Source organism: Phyllostomus discolor, chromosome 7 (genome assembly GCF_004126475.2).
Source record: "Phyllostomus discolor isolate MPI-MPIP mPhyDis1 chromosome 7, mPhyDis1.pri.v3, whole genome shotgun sequence".
Taxonomy (NCBI): domain Eukaryota; kingdom Metazoa; phylum Chordata; class Mammalia; order Chiroptera; family Phyllostomidae; genus Phyllostomus; species Phyllostomus discolor.
Genome location: NC_040909.2, coordinates 38532418 through 38552169, shown reverse-complemented (window position 1 = coordinate 38552169; position 19752 = coordinate 38532418). Strand labels below are relative to the sequence as shown.

Here is a 19752-nt window from a genome sequence, read left to right as displayed (position 1 = left end):
AGCGTTAGAGAAGAGGTGGGGTGGGGTTGGGGGACCTGACCATGACAGACTGAATTCTGGGCCTGGAGACAGGGGACTGTGGGGGTGGGGATGGTCCTCAAGTTGTAAGCGTGGCCCCACTTTGGCCTTGACCATTGTTTAATTGGCTGTGACCTGGGTAGTCCCTTCTGGATCACTAGGCATTCTTTTGTTTAAAGCATAGTTCATTATGTTGTTAATGCACTTCCCTTCAGTTTTGGTTTCAGAGAAGCAACAGACAGTGGGTGTCCTGTCAATCAAATTCCTTACTTGGCATTTGATGCCATTGTCCCATTCAGGCCCTGCATGTATCTTTGAATGTTCTTATCTTTGAATCTAAGACTCTATGTCCATGTGTATCCCTGTTGTGTGTTCCTGTGTATCTGTCTTATTTCTCTGTACGCCCTCATATGTGTTGATATATCTTTGGTGTCTTTGCACATGTCGGTGTGTGTGTCCTTGTGTATATCTGAGTCCCTATATTAGTCTCCACATGTATATATACATCTGTGTGTGCTGAATGTGTGACATTTTCACCACCTTCCCAGCATCCCACTTCTTGCTCATTCCATTCCATTTTAGAAGATGGCAACCCTGGCTTCTGTCCAGCATGGACCAGCCTGGTGCCTGTGACCCAGCCAAGGCAGGCCAGCACTCAGCCCAGAGGGAGTGTGTTAGGACTTTGTAGAACATGCCTGAAACCCACACTCCTCTCATCTGACAGCGGCAGTGAATCTATTTGCGACTTCTCTGGATAACAACTGAAAAATGACTGTCCATAAGTGTGGGGAGGGCTTCTCTCTGCACAACTCCAGCTAGCATTTATTAAACTTTTTTTTTAATTTCTTGTAATTTCTCTGTTGAACTCATCAGCTCATCAATCATGGGGCGCCTTCAGTATGAAGTACATCATCAGTATTGTCACACGTCATCCAACCACACCCGCCCCCTTAGAGCAAACAGTGTCCTAATGTCCCATGCCCTCCCCAGGCGGTGTACCTGAAAAGGTCAAGCTTGTTGCTCATCAGAATGTTGTCATTCCTGCATCCCTCTCTCTGTGTTGTGGAATGTTGGTTATAATTGCCGGGCCTAGACTATGGCAGAGGGGGCTTGAAAGCATGTTCACAGGGAACAGTGTTCAAGTTTATAATGAACAGGGCCTTTAGAGATCCCTTGTGCTAGATCTATCTGACCCTCCTGATCCACTCTTCCACCATTCCCACCCTGGTCCAGGCCTGGGAAGATAACCTTTATCAATGGCTCCCTCGGCTCCTGGTTTTCTGTTGGGTTCTGCCAATGTGAGTCTCAGACGAGATCAGAGGGTGGGAGAAAAAAGGGGCTGTAGCATTTAACCCCCTGGTCCTTCTCTGCAGGGCCTTTCAACTGAAGGTCACAGCTTCTGTGAAGACCCTTTCCATCCAGCCCCCTCTTACTCTAGGTTCTGGTCACTGCTGCCCCTTTAGGCTGAGAGGTGCTAACTGTTCTCCTCACATTTCCTGGGTACGTCACTATCCCCACAAACTCTGCCCATACTTACATGAATAGCCCTTTTATTAAATAGTCCTCAAAGTACCCAGTTTGAGGATGCCATGCATTTCCTGGCAAGACTCTGACCAACGCACTCTTTCTCCCCACACCATAAGCAGGCACACTTTTGTTGTTTTAATTTTTTTAATTAACTAACTATATTTGTTTCGGATGACCAAAGTGCCCATTGGAGAAAAGTCAGAAAATAAAAAGCTGTCATCTACCAGAGACCCACTCTGTTTCAGGCAGGCATGATGCCAGGCACATCCTGCATTTCTTTACAACACCCTGTGAGGTTCATTTTGCTGCCCCTCTGGTTCAGAGGTGACATTAGCTGCCCACAGTCACATATCAAAGGAGTGGCGGGCCCAGGAGTGGAAGCCAGGTCTGTGAGATGCCAGAGTCCTCTCTGTGGCCCTGCCCCTATCCTCAGAAGCCCTTGCTTATCTGAGCATCATTCGAGACTGTCCTGGATAGCTCTCTGGCCCCAAAACCAATAAAGGAAAGTCTATTTGCTGCAGCCAGCTGGGTCCTCAGAGTAGCCCTGGAGATGCACCCAGTTCTGGCCTTTGGCATGGCCAGACCCAGGATGCTTGGGATATTGTAGATGGCTCTGGCCCACTTCTCCGCCCCAGCTGTGGGCTAGAATTAAGAGAAACCCTTACTTGTGATTTCTCCCCTCAGAATCCATGACCCAGATCTGTGCCCACAAGTGAGTCATGGCTAAGCAACGATGGAGGTATCAGAAATAGAGTGCTGGGTGGGTGCACAGGGAGGGGAGGGAGTCTTACACTTGGGCAGCTCCACTCCTCCGCCCGCACGTGGTGTCCCCTCCCAAGAGCCTTACCCACCCTTCTTCTCCAGCTTTTATAATATTACTCATTCTTTAGGGTCCTGATCAGCCCCCACTTCAAATCTGACTGGACGTCTCCAGTCCCTAAAGGTATCTTCCTACATAACACATCATTGGTGCTATGTGTTTTGTCACATAATTGTCTTCTAGTTGTTTATATTGTTGTTTTGTCTCCCAAATGCCCTGGAGCTCCACAGGGCAACATGCTGACAGAACCCAGCTCCTGCTCACTTGACTGAAAAGTGGATTCATTGCTCCACAGGAAGACCAACAGCTCAAGGCCAACAGCAAGGCCTTGCAAGAGTCCAGGCAGCAGGGACTTTTCAACTATCTCATCCCAATGCTACTGACACAAATGTCCCTCCAACAACTCTGGAACTTGGGCCACGTGTTGACCCCTCATTCTGGGAGGTGGGGCAGAGTGACAGGCGTCCCTTCAAGGCCACACAGGGCAGGGATAAGATAATTCCCCAGAAGGAAAGAGGGGTGCCTCTGCTGACTAGAAGTCAGAAGTGGGTGCTGGCAGCCAAAGGACTATGGCCCCAAAGTGGGTTCTCACGGGGCAATAGGAAAGAATATTTGGACTCTCAGGATGGGCAGCAGGTGTCCTGTTGGGCCAAACTGAAGGTCTCTGTCAGCACCTACTGGGCCCCTCTCCCTCCACCTGTCATCACCCTGACTCATGGCCCAGTGTTAGCAGCAAATTAATACCTACTCCCCCACTTGCAATACTCGGGGTATGGGCTGCACGTATTCTGAGGACAAGCTCTAATTAGCTCGGAACATTGGGATAGAGGCTGCTTGTGGCTGACAATGAGATAAATGCACCTAAATGACCAAGGTGATTTGGAGTTGGTTTTCATTTTTCTCCTGTAATAAGAGAGGCGATGGCAGGGGTGGGGTTTGTTATCTCTAGTGGGTCTGATGGATGAGGAGGTGTCTGATCCGCCACTGACTGTGGCTCACAGGCGGAAAGCCATCCATCAGGCGCATCGGCCCCAGGCCCGGACCGGCCCGGCCCACCCAAAGTATGTCTGTCCCCAGCAGAATTAGCACACATCCTCTGGAGATGATCCACAGATAAGCTTCATGATATTTCAAAAGTCAGAGTCTCATTTTCTCTATTATGGGCTTTGAGATATCAGATATTGTGTTCAAGGGTGGTTTCAGGTATTTATGCTTTATCCTTCAAAATACTTTCTATTAAAAATACAAATTCCATTTTAAAAACTTTCTTTAATTTAGTGAGAAGATATAACCAAGAAATATAAAGAACATTTTGTAAAGGGGAAAAAATTCTCTGTATTTATCAGCATCCTAACATGTTAGCTATTCTCATCTGGGCATATTCCCTTTCAGTGGGGTAGAGTGGAAAAAGCTATGGAAAAACATATACTAGAGTTCAAATCCAAGTATGTCCCTTTACTTCCTGGCTGTGTGACTTTGAATAAATAAGTCACTTTATCTCTCTGAGCCTTCATTTCTTTATTTTGTGTATTTATTTATTTTTTGTAATTGAATATAAAACTTATTTATTATTATTTTTAAATTAAATCTATTGGGGTGACATTGGTTAGTAAGACTACATAGGTTTCGAGTGTACAATTCTATTATACATGCCTTCGTTTCTTTAAATAGGCAGTGTCATTCTGATGACAGAGGGCTGTGTGAGGTAAGCGAGGAAACGTGTGCAAGGCACCCAGGAGCTGGTTTCTCTACCCGAGTCCTTCTCTGCTGTCCTTCTCCAGTGTTCATCTTTTCCTCAGCTCCCACTCTCCCACTGTGTGCTAAGCTCTTTGGGAGATGAACACACACACTCTATCCTCAAGGAGATTTCTTCTCTTATAGTAACACATGTTAATTCACCAGAATAACCTGGCAGAGAGCTGAGAATGGAAGAATAAACAGGTAAGTTTTGAAGGAGGCAGTAAGGACGTCTTATTCATGAGTGGAATGTTAGATCTAAAGCCATGTTTCCTTATTAGATGGGGTCGCCAGTGACCGAATGGATGGAAAACGATCACTAGATCACCTGCCTGCAACTAAACCACAGGTACAAGTGCCACACAGGTACATATTGACCTGTATATCTGGGCCCAAACACACATGCACACCATATAGACACAGACCCACAATGCATATATACATGTTCACATGTACACACATGTGCACACAAGGCATAGATAAGTATGAATGTGTGCACACCATACATACAACTATATATATGTACATGCATGCAGAGATGTGTGCACAAACACATTTGTGCACAAGTCCATGGCAGCCGAATATATCAGACAACACACTCCAGAGCTGGCTCCTGTGCATCCAGCTCCACGCCAGCCCTGTGGGATGGCGGCATCCCTGCAGCCCCCAGTGCCCTCCCTGAGCACGATCTCCTCTTAGCAATCTCCAGCTGGGCAGGAAATTGCTCTTTGGAAGCAATCTGGACCACACAGAACTGCAATTGGCCTCTCATCACGAATGTAAGACCTCATGGGGGCACAGGGTCTGGGTTGGTGGGGGCTCATGGCTTCAGCTTGTTAGACTAGACTATGAATGTGGAAGCCTTCTCTGGCCCTGAGCCCAGACTGGGGCAGGCTCTGCCTGGCATCTCATTGGGGAAGCGGGGCAGGGACCAGCAGCTCTGCTTATGAGGGGGCGTGAAAACAGGTCCTCTATCAGCTTGAGCTCATCTCCTTCCAATTCTGCTTATCTTGACTCTCTCCATCCCTCAGGGCTTGACTTCTGCCCCTCTGCCTCCAGGAAGCTTTCTCTGATTGTGTTGGCCCTCAGGTCTCTCCTTGTACAACTCTAAGACTGATCCCTAGTTTGTTCCTCCTTCTAGTAAGTACCTTGACTTTCTCATGTGTGTCCAAAGGTGATAGAGGGAGGCTACCCTTGTGCTTTCTCACCTCAAAAGACAGGGCCAGGCAACTTGCACTCACTTTCTCTAGGCTGAATGCATTTATCCAGGTAGTTATTAATTTAACAAATCTTTACTAAGTGTCTCCTGTGTGCCTGAAACTGGATAAGCAGCAGGAGACAAGTAGCTATCTACTTGGAGCTGAGGTTCTGGTGTGAATGGCAGATAATAAACAAGGAATAAGGAAACACCCAACTTCACTTGACAAAGGCTGGGAAAGAAGAGAAAGTGTGATGGGCAGGTATTCTAGCCAGGATGGTCAGAGGAAGCCTTCTGGCATGCCCTTTCATCCAAAGTAACTTCAAGACTTGTCCAACAAGCCATCCCCACCCCAGGGCCTTTGGGCACATGGTACATTGTAATACAGCTTATGTGGACACATCCTTCTACCTCCCAGGCTGCTAACGTCTTCAGAGTAGTGTCCCTGTCTGGATCCTCTCTACAACTCAATACATTACCTGCTCAGGAAATGTTTATTAAATGAATGAATGAAATGATAAATTTTTATATGTTTTAATTGATTTGAGGGGGTTGTGGGAGGAGAAAGAGAGAGATCAATTTGTTGTTCCAGTTATTTATTGCATTCATTGGTTGCTTCTTAACCTGTGCCTTGACTAGGGATCAAACTCACAACCTTGTCATATTGGGACGATGCTCCAACCAACTGAGCTACCTAACCAGGCCTGAAAGGATGAATGAATGAATGAATGAATGGGCATTTGCAGCAGGCTCATAAGAATGAGTAAGTGGCCCTCACCAGGTTGACGTTTCTCTCTCCCTCTCTCTAAAATCAATCAATAAATAAACATTTTTTAAAAATGAAGAAGTGGCCCACAGGTGGCAGGGGGAAAGGAGAGGGACAAAAACAAGGGAGGTGTGGAATTGCACAGAATGTTTGTAAAATGAGTTTCATTGGTTGAGGTTGAGGGGGATCTGAACATGGAGTCAGGGGAGAGCTGTCAGGAGAGGAGCCTAGATCGTGCTCAAGTTGTAAAGGGTCTTGAATGCCAGGCTAAGGTGCTGATCCTACACGCAGCATGGAAACAATGCAAGGTTCGCTCTCCCGTGTATTCCGTGACACCTATTGCATTGCCTACATGCAGTTGGCACTTAATAAATGTGTTTGGAATTGAAGGGTCCTGGAGGGAATCAACTGAGTTAGGTCTTCTTTGTTGGCAGCTGGACAGTGACCAAGGGTAACCTACATGGAATTAAAGTAGCAGCTGCCAGAAGTCCCTTGGAACCCAAATAGTACTCCCTTTCCACCAAGGTGTCTGAAATCCCTCCATTAGAGGGTCATTTCTCAGGGGCCTAATGTTATTTGCAGTTAGGCTTCCCCAACTTTCCAGAAAAGATAATATTCTCTTAATGGCAATTTACTGACGCCAAGACCAGAACCAGATCCTGGGGATCGGGGTGGGACATGGGATGAAAGGTAGAACACAGTCTTCCAGCCAGAGTTTGGTTACATTTAGCTCTTTTGGAGAAAACCCTGACCCAGGCAGTGTGAAGAGGAGACACTGAGTAGGACCCTGGTTATGAGGTTGTTGCTAATTCACTTAGGGACACAGGCCGGCCTTTCCTCTCTCTCTCACTCTTGGTTTCCTCATCCATGCAATGGGTACATAGGAGACCTGCGTTGTTTTACTGGCTTAACATTCAGCTTCTCTTCTAGTAGGTGGTCCCCAATATGCCTTTGGAGAAGCCCCTCAGTCCATGCTGCTCAGATGGTATTGACTTCTCCCTCCAACCCTGGGGTTGGCTAATCTGAATCACAGGGACCTTTCCAGGAATGAGCATGTGACCCAGGCAGGGCCAAGGAGGGCTGACCTTGGGAGTTTTAGAAAAGAGAAGGACTCTTTGGCTTTTAGGTTAACTCAGCTGGGAAAATGAGATCCTGGGGGTGCCTATGGCCACTTCACCTGTGAGGACAGTCAGCCTGAGAATGAAACCATCTAGAGAAAAGTCAAGGTAACAGATGGAGAAAAGGGACAGACTTCTCGTGGTGTCATTCGAGCCTTAGGATTCTGCCATGCCTGCAGCTAGCCCTAGGCCCATGTACTGTTGGATACGTGTAGCATCACATCCCCTTTTTATTTTCTTATGCCAGTCAGGGCTGTGTTTTCTCTCACTTGCAGCTGGTCAGGCACCTCGCCCAGGAAGGAGGCTCTTTCTGAGGACTGTGCAGTTTTCTGTGGAGCAGGCAATTTGGGAGGCATCCACATACAGCTAGGCACAGTGTGGGGGACAAGGAGACCTTGGGGAAGGACACGGGGTGAGGGCAAACTCGTGCTGAGCCCGGCGGAGTGCACTCATTTCCCAGACATGCAGAGCAGGAGGAGAGCCCGAGGACAGGTGGACAGAACAGGGGGAGGGAGGCAAGGGCCAGGGTGTCCTGGACGCTCCTCCCTTGGCTTGGCCAGTTCCCTCTTGCCCCCTTTACACTCACCATTCACCGAGCAGCAAGAGGGATGGTCTGGGAGATTAAATTAGATCGCATCTCTTCCTTGCTTTAAACCCTTTATTTTCCCAGTGTCCTTAGAATAAACTCAAACTCCTTATTCTTCATGGCAACAGGCCCCATAACACGACCCCTTCCCACTTTTTCTTATCATGTACTCCACCCCAACCAATACCCATCGTGTGCCCCGGGTCTAGAACCATGCTTGACACCTGGGCATGTACTGGAAACACTTGTTGAATAAAGACATTGGTGATTGAAACAGGAACCGCAAAGTTTTCTGGGGTTCAGCATCAACAAAGCTAATGGGAAAGGGGAATCAGGATTAGAGAGATTTCCGGAGCAGGTTTCTATGGGAAAGTAACAAAAATAAAATGGACTCATCTTCCTGAATTCCTGAGATGATTTTTATGATCTTGGAGAAAAGAAAACCTTTATTATTTTGACAATAAAAGGAGACTATAAAGGAAATAACCGAGTATATACAGGATCTGGCACAAACAACACCCCTTTTTATTACAAAATTTTTTTATTACAGAATCATAATTATGTAATTCTGTAACATAACAATATCACACTCAAGCACACCATATGAAATTTTAGGTGAAATTTTCAAATTAAAACTATAAGTTACTACAACCATACTATTACCCTACCAACCACACTCAAGCAGGACTTGCTTCTGCTGGACCGTGTGTAAGGTGCTATTATTGTAATTGAAAGTCACCATGTGGTAGATGCACAGCCTCCACATGATAAAGCTGCATAGACCAAACTGCATATGCACTTGCGTGTGCACACATGACAGGACTAAGTACAAGTACAACTGGGGGGTCTAAACAAGATCAGTGGGTTGTACCAGTGTCAGTATCCTGGTTGTGATATTGTACTATATAGTTTTTTATTTTTTTAAGTATATTTTATTGATTATGCTATTAGAGTTTCCCATCTTTTTCTCCCCTCTTATTCCCCTCCGCCCTGCACACCCCCTCCCACCAGCATTCCTCCCCTTAGCTGGTGTCCATGGGTCATACATATAAGGTCTTTGGCTTCTCCATTTCCTATACTATTCTTAACCCCCCCCCCCCCTGTCTATTTTGTACCTACCATTTATGCTTCATATTCCCTGTACCTTTCCCCCAGTCTTCTCCTCCCCCTCTCCGCTGATAACCCTCCATGTATTATTCTTTATTTCTGTGATTCTGTTCCTGTTCTAGTCGTTTGGTTAGTTTGTTTTGGTTTCTGTTTTTGTGTTTTTAGGTTTCATTATTGATAGTTGTAAGTTTGTTGTCATTTTATGGTTCATATTTTTGATATCTTCTTTTTCTCAGGTAAGTCCCTTTAACATTTCCTATAAGGGCTTGATGATGATGAACTCCTTTAATTTGACCTTATCTGGGAAGCACTTTATCTACCCTTCCATTCTAAATGATAGCTTTGCTGGATAGAGTAATCTTGGATGTAGGTCCTTGCCTTTTATGAGTTCAGATACTTCTTTCCAGCCCCTTCTTGCCTGTAAAGTTTCTTTTGAGAAATCATCTGATAGACTTATGGGAACTCCTTTGTAGGTAACTGTCTCCTTTTCTCTTGTTGCTTTTAAGATTCTCTCCTTCTCATTAATCTTGGGTAATGTAGTTATGATGTGCCTTGGTGTGTGCTTCCTTGGGTCCAACTTCTTTGGGACCCTCTCAGTTTTCCGGACTTCCTGGAAGTCTATTTCCTTTGCCATATTGGGAAAGTTCTCCTTCATTATATTTTCCAATAAGTTTTCAATTTCTTGTTCTTCTTCTTCTCCTCCTGGCACCCCTATGATTTGGATGTTGGAACTTTTAAAGATGTCCTGGAGGTTCCTAAGCTTCTCCTCATTTTAAAAAATTCTTGTTTCTTTATTCTGTTCCAATTGAATGGTTATTTCTTCCTTCTGCTCTACATTGTTAATGTGAGTCCTGCTTTCCTTCCCTTCACTGTTGGTTCCCTTTATATTTTTCTTAATTTCACTTTGCATAGCCTTCACTTTTTCCTCTATTTTGTGACCATACTCAATCATTTCTGTGAGCATCCTGATTACCAGTGTTTTGAACTCTGCATCTGATAGGTTGGCTATCTCTTCATCACTTAGTTCTATTTTTGGAGCTTTGATCTGTTCTTTCATTAGGGCCATCTTTTTTTGTGTGTCCACACAGTGGTACATAGCAAGGGACAGAGCTTTAGGTTTTCACCAGGACAGGGCAACCCACAAGGCTGCATTGTGGCACTGTATATTGGCGGGGGCAGGGGGTCAGAGAGAGAACAGTGACACTTCCTTGGCTCTTGGCAGCTTTCAGTCACTTCCCCCACTACCCACAAGCAAACTGGGCTCTCCTGGTGCTGATTCCAGGGTGGGTGGGTTTGTGTACATTCTAGGACCCTGGGGGTCTCTCCAACAAACTCTCCTGTGAGGCTGGGAGTTTCTCCCACTGCCTCAACCCCCCACAGGTTTTTACAGCCAGAGGTTTTGAGGCTTTATTTCTTCACACTGGAACCCTGGGTTGTGCAGTCTGCTTTGCACACAAATGTGGGACCACTTGGTCTGCCAGCCACCGCCTTGCCACACATCCTCTTTACTCTGGCTGCCCATCTCTACCCTTCCTACCAGTCTGGATGAATGGTTCTTCTTTAACCCCTTGGTTGTCAGACTTCCATACAGTTCAATTTTCTGTCAGTTCTGTTTTTTTTGTTTTTAAATCTGTTGTCCTTTTGGTTGTGGGAGGAAGCAAAGTGTGTCTACTTATGCCTCCATCTTTGCCAGAACTGTACCATGTAGTTTTTTTAAAAAATTATTTATTGATTTGAGACAGACAGACAGACATCTGTCTGTTTCAAGATGAAAAGATGTTAATTTGTTGTTCCACTTAGGTATGCATTCATTGGTTGATTCTGGTATGTGTCCTGACCGGGAATCAAATCTGCAACCTTGGTGTATCAGGATGATGTTCTAAACAACTGAACTACCCACCAGGGCCAGTGTACTGTGTACTTTTGTAATATGGAACCATTAGGAGGAGCTGAGCAAAAGGTATCCATGATCTCTTTGTATTATTTCGTACAATTGCATGTGAATCTATAATGCTCTCAAAATGAAAAGTTTAATAAAAAATTAAAATACCATAAAAAATTAAAAGGTAAGCTGGGAGGGCTGCTTCAGGGCCTTCTGTTGTTCAGAACCGATAAAGATCCTAAAATATCTAGAGGATATTTCTGAACAGGGAACAGAGGGGCTTTGAGACAGAACTCAAGGGAGGCGGATCTGGAACATCAGAGCCCACCCAGAAACTCAACGGACCTCCTGCAGGAAGGGAGATACATGTGTGTGTGCATGTGTGTTGGGGTGAAGGTAGGCACTGGGAGTTAGAAATAGTGCAGAAACTCGCCACTAAATTATCCCATTATTCATTTTCCAAAGCACAGCTGTATAAATCTGATCAGCAACTACAGTACAAATACATTTGTATTGTTAGAGAAAAAAAAGAAGTTAAAAAATATAGCCCTGGCTGGGGAGCTCAGGTGGTTAGAGCGTCATCCCCATAACCGAAGTTATGGGTTTGATCCCTGGTAAGGGCACATACAAGATTCAACCAATAGTTGCATAAAGAAAGTGAAACAACAAATTATGTTTCTTTTTCTCTCTCATCAGTTAAAAAAAGAAAAAGAAAAATATATGCAACATAATGACTAGACTCTCAGCTCTCCGTTTTAAATGTAGGCTTTATTATTATTTAGGCATGGTGAGGCCAGTTGATCAGGAGATGACCACTATTGGAAAGGTAGCTTATTACCCACAGTTCCCATGAAAAGGGGGCACACCACAACATGCAGGGCCACATGGGGAAGCATGAGGGTCTATCAGGAGGCAGAGGGAGCAGGGAGTGGGACAAAAGATGGGCAAGAGCCTTTATTGTGGCTTCTGCAGGAAAGAATGGGCCAGGTGGGTCAGAAGGTTTAGGATTGGCAAATTTCAATAATTCCAGTAAGCTCTGGGGCATACGGGCTGTCCTTAGTTGTTTGATACCTGGCCTTGGGTGATTAGGGCAAGAAGATAGTAGCCTAGCAAGCTGTAGGGCTATGGCTCTGGATTGGTTTGTTTGCATATGAAAGGTGTTTTCTGGTCAGCTCTTTACTATTGCCAGGAGTTGGCCAACTCTGGGCTCTGCAGTCTCTTGAGAGTCAGCAAGACCCCAGAAGTCAAGCGTTAGAAATACATGGTTAGCCCTGGCTGGAGTAGCTCAGTGGATTGAGCGTGGGCTGGGAACCAAAGTGTCCCAGGTTCGATTCCCAGCCAGGGTACATTCCTGGGTTGCAGGCCATAACCCCCAGCAACCGTACATTGATGTTTCTCTCTCTCTCTAGCTCCCTCCCTTCCGTCTCTAAAAAATAAATAAATAAAATATTTTAAAAAAGAGAGAGACAAAAGGAAAAAATAAACAAATGGGATCTCTTCCAAATAAAAAAAGTTTTTAAAAAAAGAAATACATGGTTAATACAGCGCCTAATGACTAGAACAGGTGCTGTTTCCCACTGGGGGCTCAGTGAATATTTGCCGAGTGAAGGAAGGAAGGAGGGAGAGAGAGCGTGGGCTTGCTGAGGGTACTCCAGATGCCTCTACCATCCTCTCTGGTCCCTTGAGCTCTGTAGGAACCCCCTTTCCTCCTCCTCCGCTGTCTAGGAACTCTCCTCCTAACAAGCAACTCAAACACCTGATTATAGAAATGCATCATATGGGCACAACAGGGGGCAATGTTCCAGTCACCTCACCCTCTACTAGGCAGGTTTTCCATCCAACCACACTTACTGAGCCTTAGCCTCAGAAAGAATTTTTTTTGTGCTGTTTGTTGGTTTGTGGTTAGGTAATGCGTCACAGAGAAAAAATTCAACCCCCCTGCACTGTCCTCCCATGCCTGGGCTCCCCAGTTCCCCTCCTGCACTATACTTTGTGCACCCCAATAGAGAGTCTCTGCGTTAGAGCATGCGAGACCATCTCCCGCACCACCACACAGATGAACATGATGTACACATTGCTCTCCACTCTGCCTTTCTCACTTTTTTCCCCTAGAGCTTGTTCCCATCTGTACATATGGAACAGCCCATTCTTCTAAAGCTTCAACAGTACCCGGTGGGGTGTATGGGCCCTAGTCGATTTAAGCAGATGCCCCCTAGTGGACAGACATGCAGGCTGTTCCCAATTCTGGCTTCTATAAACCATGCTGCACTGAATGTCTTGTGTGTGCACATCCTCATGCACAGGTGTGGGTATCTGTTGGATGAATTCTGAGAAATGGGAATTGTCTCATGGAAGGCACATGTGTTACATTTTCAGGTTGCCACCAAAAGAGGTTGCATCAGTTTACACCTCCACCGTCGTATGTGAAAGATAACAGGTCTGTCCGCCCGATTAAATGCTTAGTTAGGTTGGCAATCCTCAAATTCTGGAGTCTGGCGGACAGAGCAAGCCCGGGTGCAACCTACCCCTCCAACCACCTGAACTTGGGGGCACAAAGTGTGCCTGGGAATTGGGAAGCCGATCAGGTTATCTTCTCCAGGCCTCAGTTTCTTCACCTCAGAATGAGGAGAGGACTCTTTAGCTGGTGATCAGAAAGTTCCCTTCCACTTTTAACCTTCCAAGTCCTTCAGCCTCTCCAGGCCTCTGTGTCTCTGTCTGTAAAGTGGGACTAATAGTATTTGCCTTGTTCATCTTGCAGGGAGATGTGAGGATGCAATGACATGGTGGGCATGCTGGGAATGTTGGGTGCTCTGCCAGGGGAAGGAGTAATAATTAAAAACTTTTGGAATCCCTTGCCAGACCACTAGCATGGTCCAGGCATACAACACTCAGTGAAAGTACTAGGCTGAAGAAATACTGAGTGTGAAGACAGAACACTGTGAGGATTATCCAGAGGTAGGAGGGGCCTTCACAGATGTTGTTCAGTCTAAAATGTGGTTCCCTCTGAGTGTGCCTGGCTAACTTCTGCATCTCCCAGACTGACAAGGGAGCCATTAAGTACTTCAGGTTATAGGCTGTGTCCCGGACTAGATGTGGCAGGGTTCTCCTCCAAGGTATCATGTGACTTTGGGGAGCGGCTGGGGGACAAGCTCCTTGGCATCTGTGCTTTTCTCCTCCCAACATTCCCTCCCCTCTTTTGCTTGGGTAGGGTGGACTCCAACAGTTTTCTGGTCCGGGGGCCGCAAACTCCAATTTGGAGACAGTAGGGAGTGGTAGAGAGTGGGGCAACCAAGGGCAGACAGAGAGGAAGTGTGGGTCCACTCTTTTCCAAGAGAAGTCATAAAACCACATTTTCCCTGAGTTCTCCTCATTTTTAAATATTGGTTATTCAGCCCTGACTCAGTTGTGGCTCAGGTGGTTGGGCATTGTGCTGCAAAGCCAAAGGTGGCTGGTTGGATTCCCAGGCAGGGCACATGCCCGAGGTGTGGGGTGTGCGGGGGCCGTGTATATGAGAGGGAACTGATCAGTGTTTCTCTCTCATGCTTTCTCCCTCCCTTCCCCTCTCTCTAGAAATAAATAAAACCTTTTAAAAAGTGTTGGTTATTCAGGCTTTAAGGAGAAGAACTGTGAGAGTCACACAAAACAGTCTGTCAACAGTGGTGGCCCACAGACTACTGGTTTTGGCATCCTGAACACTGTCCCCACCCACCCACCCCGAACTGTGCAGGGGACAAAATTGAGGCCCAGAGAGTGGGAGGCATTTGCCGGAGGTGACACAGTCAAGATCAGAGCCCAGATCCCACTTGTCCCCAATGTCTCCCTCTCTCACTCTGCCCGTTCCCCCCACCTTCCCTCCCTCTGGGCGTTTGCCTCTGTCTCTGTCTGTCTGTCTCTGTGGTGTGTGCGCCCTGTGTCTGCTCTGTATCTCCCTGTTTCTGTAGCATCTCTCAGTCTTTGTCTTTACCTCCCACTCTCTCCCACGTGTCTCTCTTTTTTATTTTTTAATGTTTTTGAAATTTTGTAATTTTTTAATTGTTGTTCTATTACAGTTGTCCCCGTTCTCTGTGTCTCTGTCGCCTTGTCCCTGCACGAGTGTTTTCTCGGACCGCAGACCTTCCGAGCTGGGTGCAGAAGTGACCCCCCACCAGCGCCCGGCCTGGCGGCGTGTGTCAGCTCGCTCTCCCTCCCGCCCCCGCCCCCGCCCCAGACCCAGATTTCCGGCGGAGCTGACAGGCCAGCGGGCGGGGTACCCGCGGGGCCGGCTGCCGTCAGCGCCCCTTCCCGGTGGCCGCGACCCCTCCCCGCTGACCTCACCCGCGCCGCTGCCTCGCGCGGATATAAGCGGGGGCCGGGCGGAGCAGCGGGCGCTGGCGTCCGGGGCCCCGCGAGCGCTCCGGGACCCCTGACCCACCGCCTCCAGACCCCCCGAACGCCGGACTCCCAGCCTCAGGATCCCGGACAGGTCCCGCGGAGGTCGCGCTCGCCAGGTAACGGCCCCCGTCCCTCTCCTTCTGCGAGCGGCGTCCGGGAACCGGGCCCCTGTGCTCCCGCGCTCCAGTGCGCCCCGGGAGAAGCCGCCGCATCTGTGCGCAGGTGGGGCGCTGCGTTCGCATCCCCGCGCTCCCCGGCTCCGGCGCGCTGGCGGCGGCCGCTCCTGGCACTCACGTCTCGGCATCTGCGAGTCGCACGGAGATTCGCCGCCGGGACCCCCGCTGGCCGCCGGCCGCCGGTCGGTGTCCGGACTTTGAGGTGCAACTAGGCAGCCGGGGCGTCGGCAGTCGTGGGAGCCCGCGAGCTAGAATGGGAATCCCGACGTCAGAAACGGAATTTTCGCGTTAGAATCGAATTTAGCCTTAAATCTCCGACTCGCGCTAGAAATCGGATTTTAGCATTGGAATTAACGACGCTATTAGGATCTTAGTGTCAGCATTCGATTCCGAGCTTAGTCATAGAATCTTAGCTTTAGAAATAGTATCTAAGCGTTGGAACTGGAACGCGGGTGAAGGGGTGTTGGGGTAAGAGTGTTGCATGGGGAACCTTGGGGACAACTTGAGCACGCGATGCGGCAGTGAGCATCCTGGCCGTCGGGCCGGCGCTGCAGGCTTGGCTACACTTCTGCGGAGCCTACCCCAGCGCTGGCTGCCCAGCCCCGGGGCGGGGTGGGGGACAAGGTGGGCGCACAGAGTAGGCTGTGGCGACAGGGTTCCCACGGCCTCCTGGCTCCCGCAGGCAGAACTGGGCGCGGGCAGGCGCTCCAAGCATCTCAGTGGGTGGAGGGCACCTAGAGCCCGAGGCAGATCCTCCTGCTGCCCCCACTCCAAGGTGGCAGGTGGTCCTGCTCCCTGAATGGTGTGCTAAAATGGTTTCTCCGGCCACGGGGGACTTGCCAGGGCGGGAAGGGGGAGCGCGGGGCGCTTATGCTCTGTCTTCCCGACCCCAGACGCCAGGATGCCTGGCCCTTGGTTGCTGCTCGCCATGGCTTTGACTCTGACCCTGACCCACGGTGTCCCTGGAGGCCGCACACAGGCCGAGGTGGTCCAGCAGGAGGCGGCGACGGCTGCAGAGCACCCGGGCCTGGACGACCTCCTGCGCCAGGCAGAGCGTCTCCTCCTCTTTCCAGAAGACCTCCAGCGGCTGGGAGGGGTCCAGGGAAACCCAGAATCAGGTGAGAGGCCGGTCTGTGTCTGCGGCCCAGGGAGAGGAGGCCTAGGAGAGCGCTGGGAAAGACCCAGAGCAGAGGAGAGAGAGCATCTGGTCATCCAGCCTCCTTCGCAGAAACTCTCACGGGCCACACCCTCCTCAGGGTGGTGAGCTGATCCTTTTCTGGGGCCACATTCCTCTTGCATCTCAGCCCTGGGAATATCTCCCAGAGAGCATACCTTCAGTGGGGAAGATTCTGGGCTGGGGAGAGAGTCTGAGTGCTGACTGCTTATGAGGTGTATATATGCCAGGCACTCACTGTTCTAAGCCCTTCGAACACCTTGTCACACTCAGAGGTTGATATTTCTAACGACCTCTTAGATAGGCAGTGTTATTACCCCTCATTTTACACAGAAGAAAACTGAGGCTCAGAAAGGTAAAGTGAGTTGCCTATGGTCACACAGCTAGGGAGTGGCAGAGTTTGGGACTGGAAGCCGAAGCATGCTCTGACCATCTGCGTGAGTGTGTGTGTGTGGGAGTCCTGGGAGGCAGATGTAAGGCCGTGAGTCTGGGTGAGTTTTGCAGCAATTTCTACCTTGACTGGGAGGAAGGCTGGAGTGGGCACTCAGAGGTCAGGGGTGTCCCTCACTGGCCTCTTTCCTTCCACAGAGTCCCAGATCTTTCAACCTGACTGGCTCTCTAAGCGTCAGCATCCAGGCAAAAGGGAGGAGGCAGAAGAGGGAGTTGAAGAGGAAGAAGGAGGGGCTTCGGGGCCCCACAAACGGCAGCACCCAGGCCGGCGGGAGGATGCAGCCATGTGGTCAGCGGATGTGACCCAGCAGAAGCGGCAGCACCCTGGCCGGCGCTCCTCCTGGCTGGGGTATACGTTCACCAAGAGGCAGCACCCAGGGAGACGGCTGGTGGGTCCCATTGCCCAAAGGATCTGGGAAGAGAAGGAGGAAGAAGAGGAGGAGGAAGGAGAGCTGATGCCCGAGAAACGCCAGCATCCCGGCAAGAGAGCCTTGGGAGGCCCATGTGGGTTCCAGGGCGCCTGTGGTCAAGCCAGCCTCCTGCTGGGGCTCCTGGATGACCTGAGCAGGGGCCAGGGGCCTGAGGAGAAGCGGCAGCACCCCGGGCGGCGGGCAGCCTGGACCAGGGAGCCCGTGGAGGAGTGAGCACAGTTTCCTGTAAAGTCGAGTGTGGGGTCTAAGAATGTCTTGAGCCCTGTGTGCCCTAGCCCTCTGTGACCTCCTCTTCCCCGCCGCCTTAGGTCTCTCATCATAAACCCGAGTCCCCGTGTATGCACACACCCAAGCCCCTGGCCTTGCCCCCTCCTTCAGGGACACGGAAAGCCATCCTGAGTTAAAAACCTGTATTATTTCATTTTGCATTGGTGGCAAGGGGGCAGATCCCAGAGACCCTCCCCCAGCCGCAGGCCTGCTCCTCTGCCTTAGCCCTAGCTAAGATGACCCTTCTGTGTTTTCTAAGCAATTCTCAGAGAGAGGCAGAGTGCTTCTGGGGCAGGCAGCCAGTGAGGCGAAGAGGCAACTTCTGGGGCGAAGTTGAAGTGGTGGTGCCCAAATTTGGCGTTCATCCCAAGTCCCGAGTTTCACCATTTGCCACATGTGAATTTTGCCCCCAGCTCCACCCCTTCTTTGCTCCTCCCTTCTCCCCTTCTTGGTGGTATTTTTTGTGGGTGGCAGCACGAGACTCACAGTTGTGTTCTACTTGGGGGAAGCATTTTAGGTGGAGACACCCCGTGGTGCTGCGTTGTGTGGTATTTGTGGGATGAGGGAGTGGGGGATATGTAAACATTGCCCTGGATGTTGTGGCCTGTGTATGACCTGCTAGGCACCTTCTCTTTGTCAATGCTAATCATCCTGATCATAATAAAACAGACATCTGGATAACCGTGGAGCTCTGTGGTGGTGGCTCTGTCTCAGTTGCTGTAGGGTTTCTCTTTTCAGTGCTGAGAGGGGACAGGACTAGAGCTCTCCACCTCTGCCAAGCAGGGAATCAGGGACCCTGGAAGATGAAATGAAGTGTCCTCTCCACTGCCCCCATCTCAGAACAAGCTTGGGAGGTAGACAGGGACCCTGGAGCCCATTTGACACCTGGGGAAACTGAGGCCTGGAGAAGAGGAAGGGCTTGCTGGAAGACACAGAGTGGCTGAGGGGGAGCCATGGGCCTGAGACGTCAGCTCAGGACCCTGCCTTGAGTTTGCCTGGTTTGGTGCAGGGGCTGGTCTGGCTCAGGTTCATAATCCACATAGCTCTGTGGTAGGAATCAACAATCTGTGTCACCTGACAGGCAAAATAAAGACAAAGGCTATGGTTGGGGACTCAAATCAGGAACCTTCTCAGACCAGGCATAGAGGCAGGCTGGGTATAGAACAGGAGAGAGTGGTGGGTACTGGGGCAAATTGAAGAGGCCTTCTAAAGACACTTAAATCCAATCATATACACACTTAAAAATCAAAAACAAAAGCATCCCTGGCTGGCATAGCCCAGTGCATTGAGCACGGACCTGCGAATCAGTGGGTCGCTGGTTTGATTCCCAGTCTAGGGCACATGCCTGGGTTGCAGGTTGGGTCCCCAGTAGGAGGGCACATGGGAGGCAACCATGCATTCATATTTCTATCCCTCTCTTTCTCTTTCCCTTCCCCTGTCTCTAAAAATAAATAAATAAAATCTTTAAAAAAAAGCAAAAAACCAAAAATCTCATCACAGGTTTTACTGTGAGTCCATAATGGGCATCACAGCTTTATCCTTAAGTGTATGTGCTGTTCCCAAATCCCCTCGCACACACATGACTTTCACTCTGCCTAGGATGCTGTGGCAGAGATGGTCCATGTGTTTCCCACATTTCCCAGCCTCCTGGCAGTTGGGGTGGAGTCACATGACTAGCCCCAGCCAATGGGCTGTAAAGAGAAGGGTATCACTCCTGTGCCGAGGCAGTTAGACTCCATGAACGTGCTCTACCTCTTTCTTCCTGCCATGGAAGCCTGGAAAGCCACATGGCCAAATGGCAGATGAAGTTAGACATTGCTCACCCACATCAGACTTCTCATGTTCAAGAAATAAATACAACTTAAAGTTGTATTAAGTCACTGAGATTTCAGGGTTTATTTGTTACTTCAGCTGAACTTAGCTAATTCTGACTAATGCAAATGTCCCTCCCTTCTTCCCTCTTCACTGAAATCCTTCTAATCTTTCTCTTCTCATATGTGCCTGCCTTCATCAAAGCTGCCTAGGTTAGGGTCTGGCACAGAAGTGGGTACTCCATAAATGTTGAATGGATGCTGAAAGCTTCACGTCACTTTTATTTTAATCCCCCAGCCTGACTTCCTCATC

The 19752-nt window shown here is 49.0% G+C and overlaps 1 protein-coding gene across 1 annotated transcript; it reads left to right on the top strand.

Moving 5' to 3' along the window:
• Window positions 1-15087: 15087 nt before the first annotated feature.
• Window positions 15088-18313, top strand: TRH (thyrotropin releasing hormone). The gene is made up of 3 exons (XM_028518996.2): window positions 15088-15246; window positions 16200-16424; window positions 17069-18313. The coding sequence occupies exons 2-3, from the start codon at window positions 16208-16210 to the stop codon at window positions 17572-17574; spliced, it is 723 nt and encodes a 240-aa protein (XP_028374797.1). The 5' UTR covers window positions 15088-15246; window positions 16200-16207; the 3' UTR covers window positions 17575-18313.
• Window positions 18314-19752: the final 1439 nt, after the last annotated feature.

Excerpts from the sequence above, each read along its gene's own strand:
- TRH (XM_028518996.2), top strand. The coding sequence starts at position 16,208 with ATGCCTGGCCCTTGGTTGCTGCTCGCCATGGCTTTGACTCTGACCCTG. Across the intron at positions 16,425-17,068 it reads CCAGGGAAACCCAGAATCAG|AGTCCCAGATCTTTCAACCT; the intron begins GTGAGAGGCCGG and ends TTCCTTCCACAG.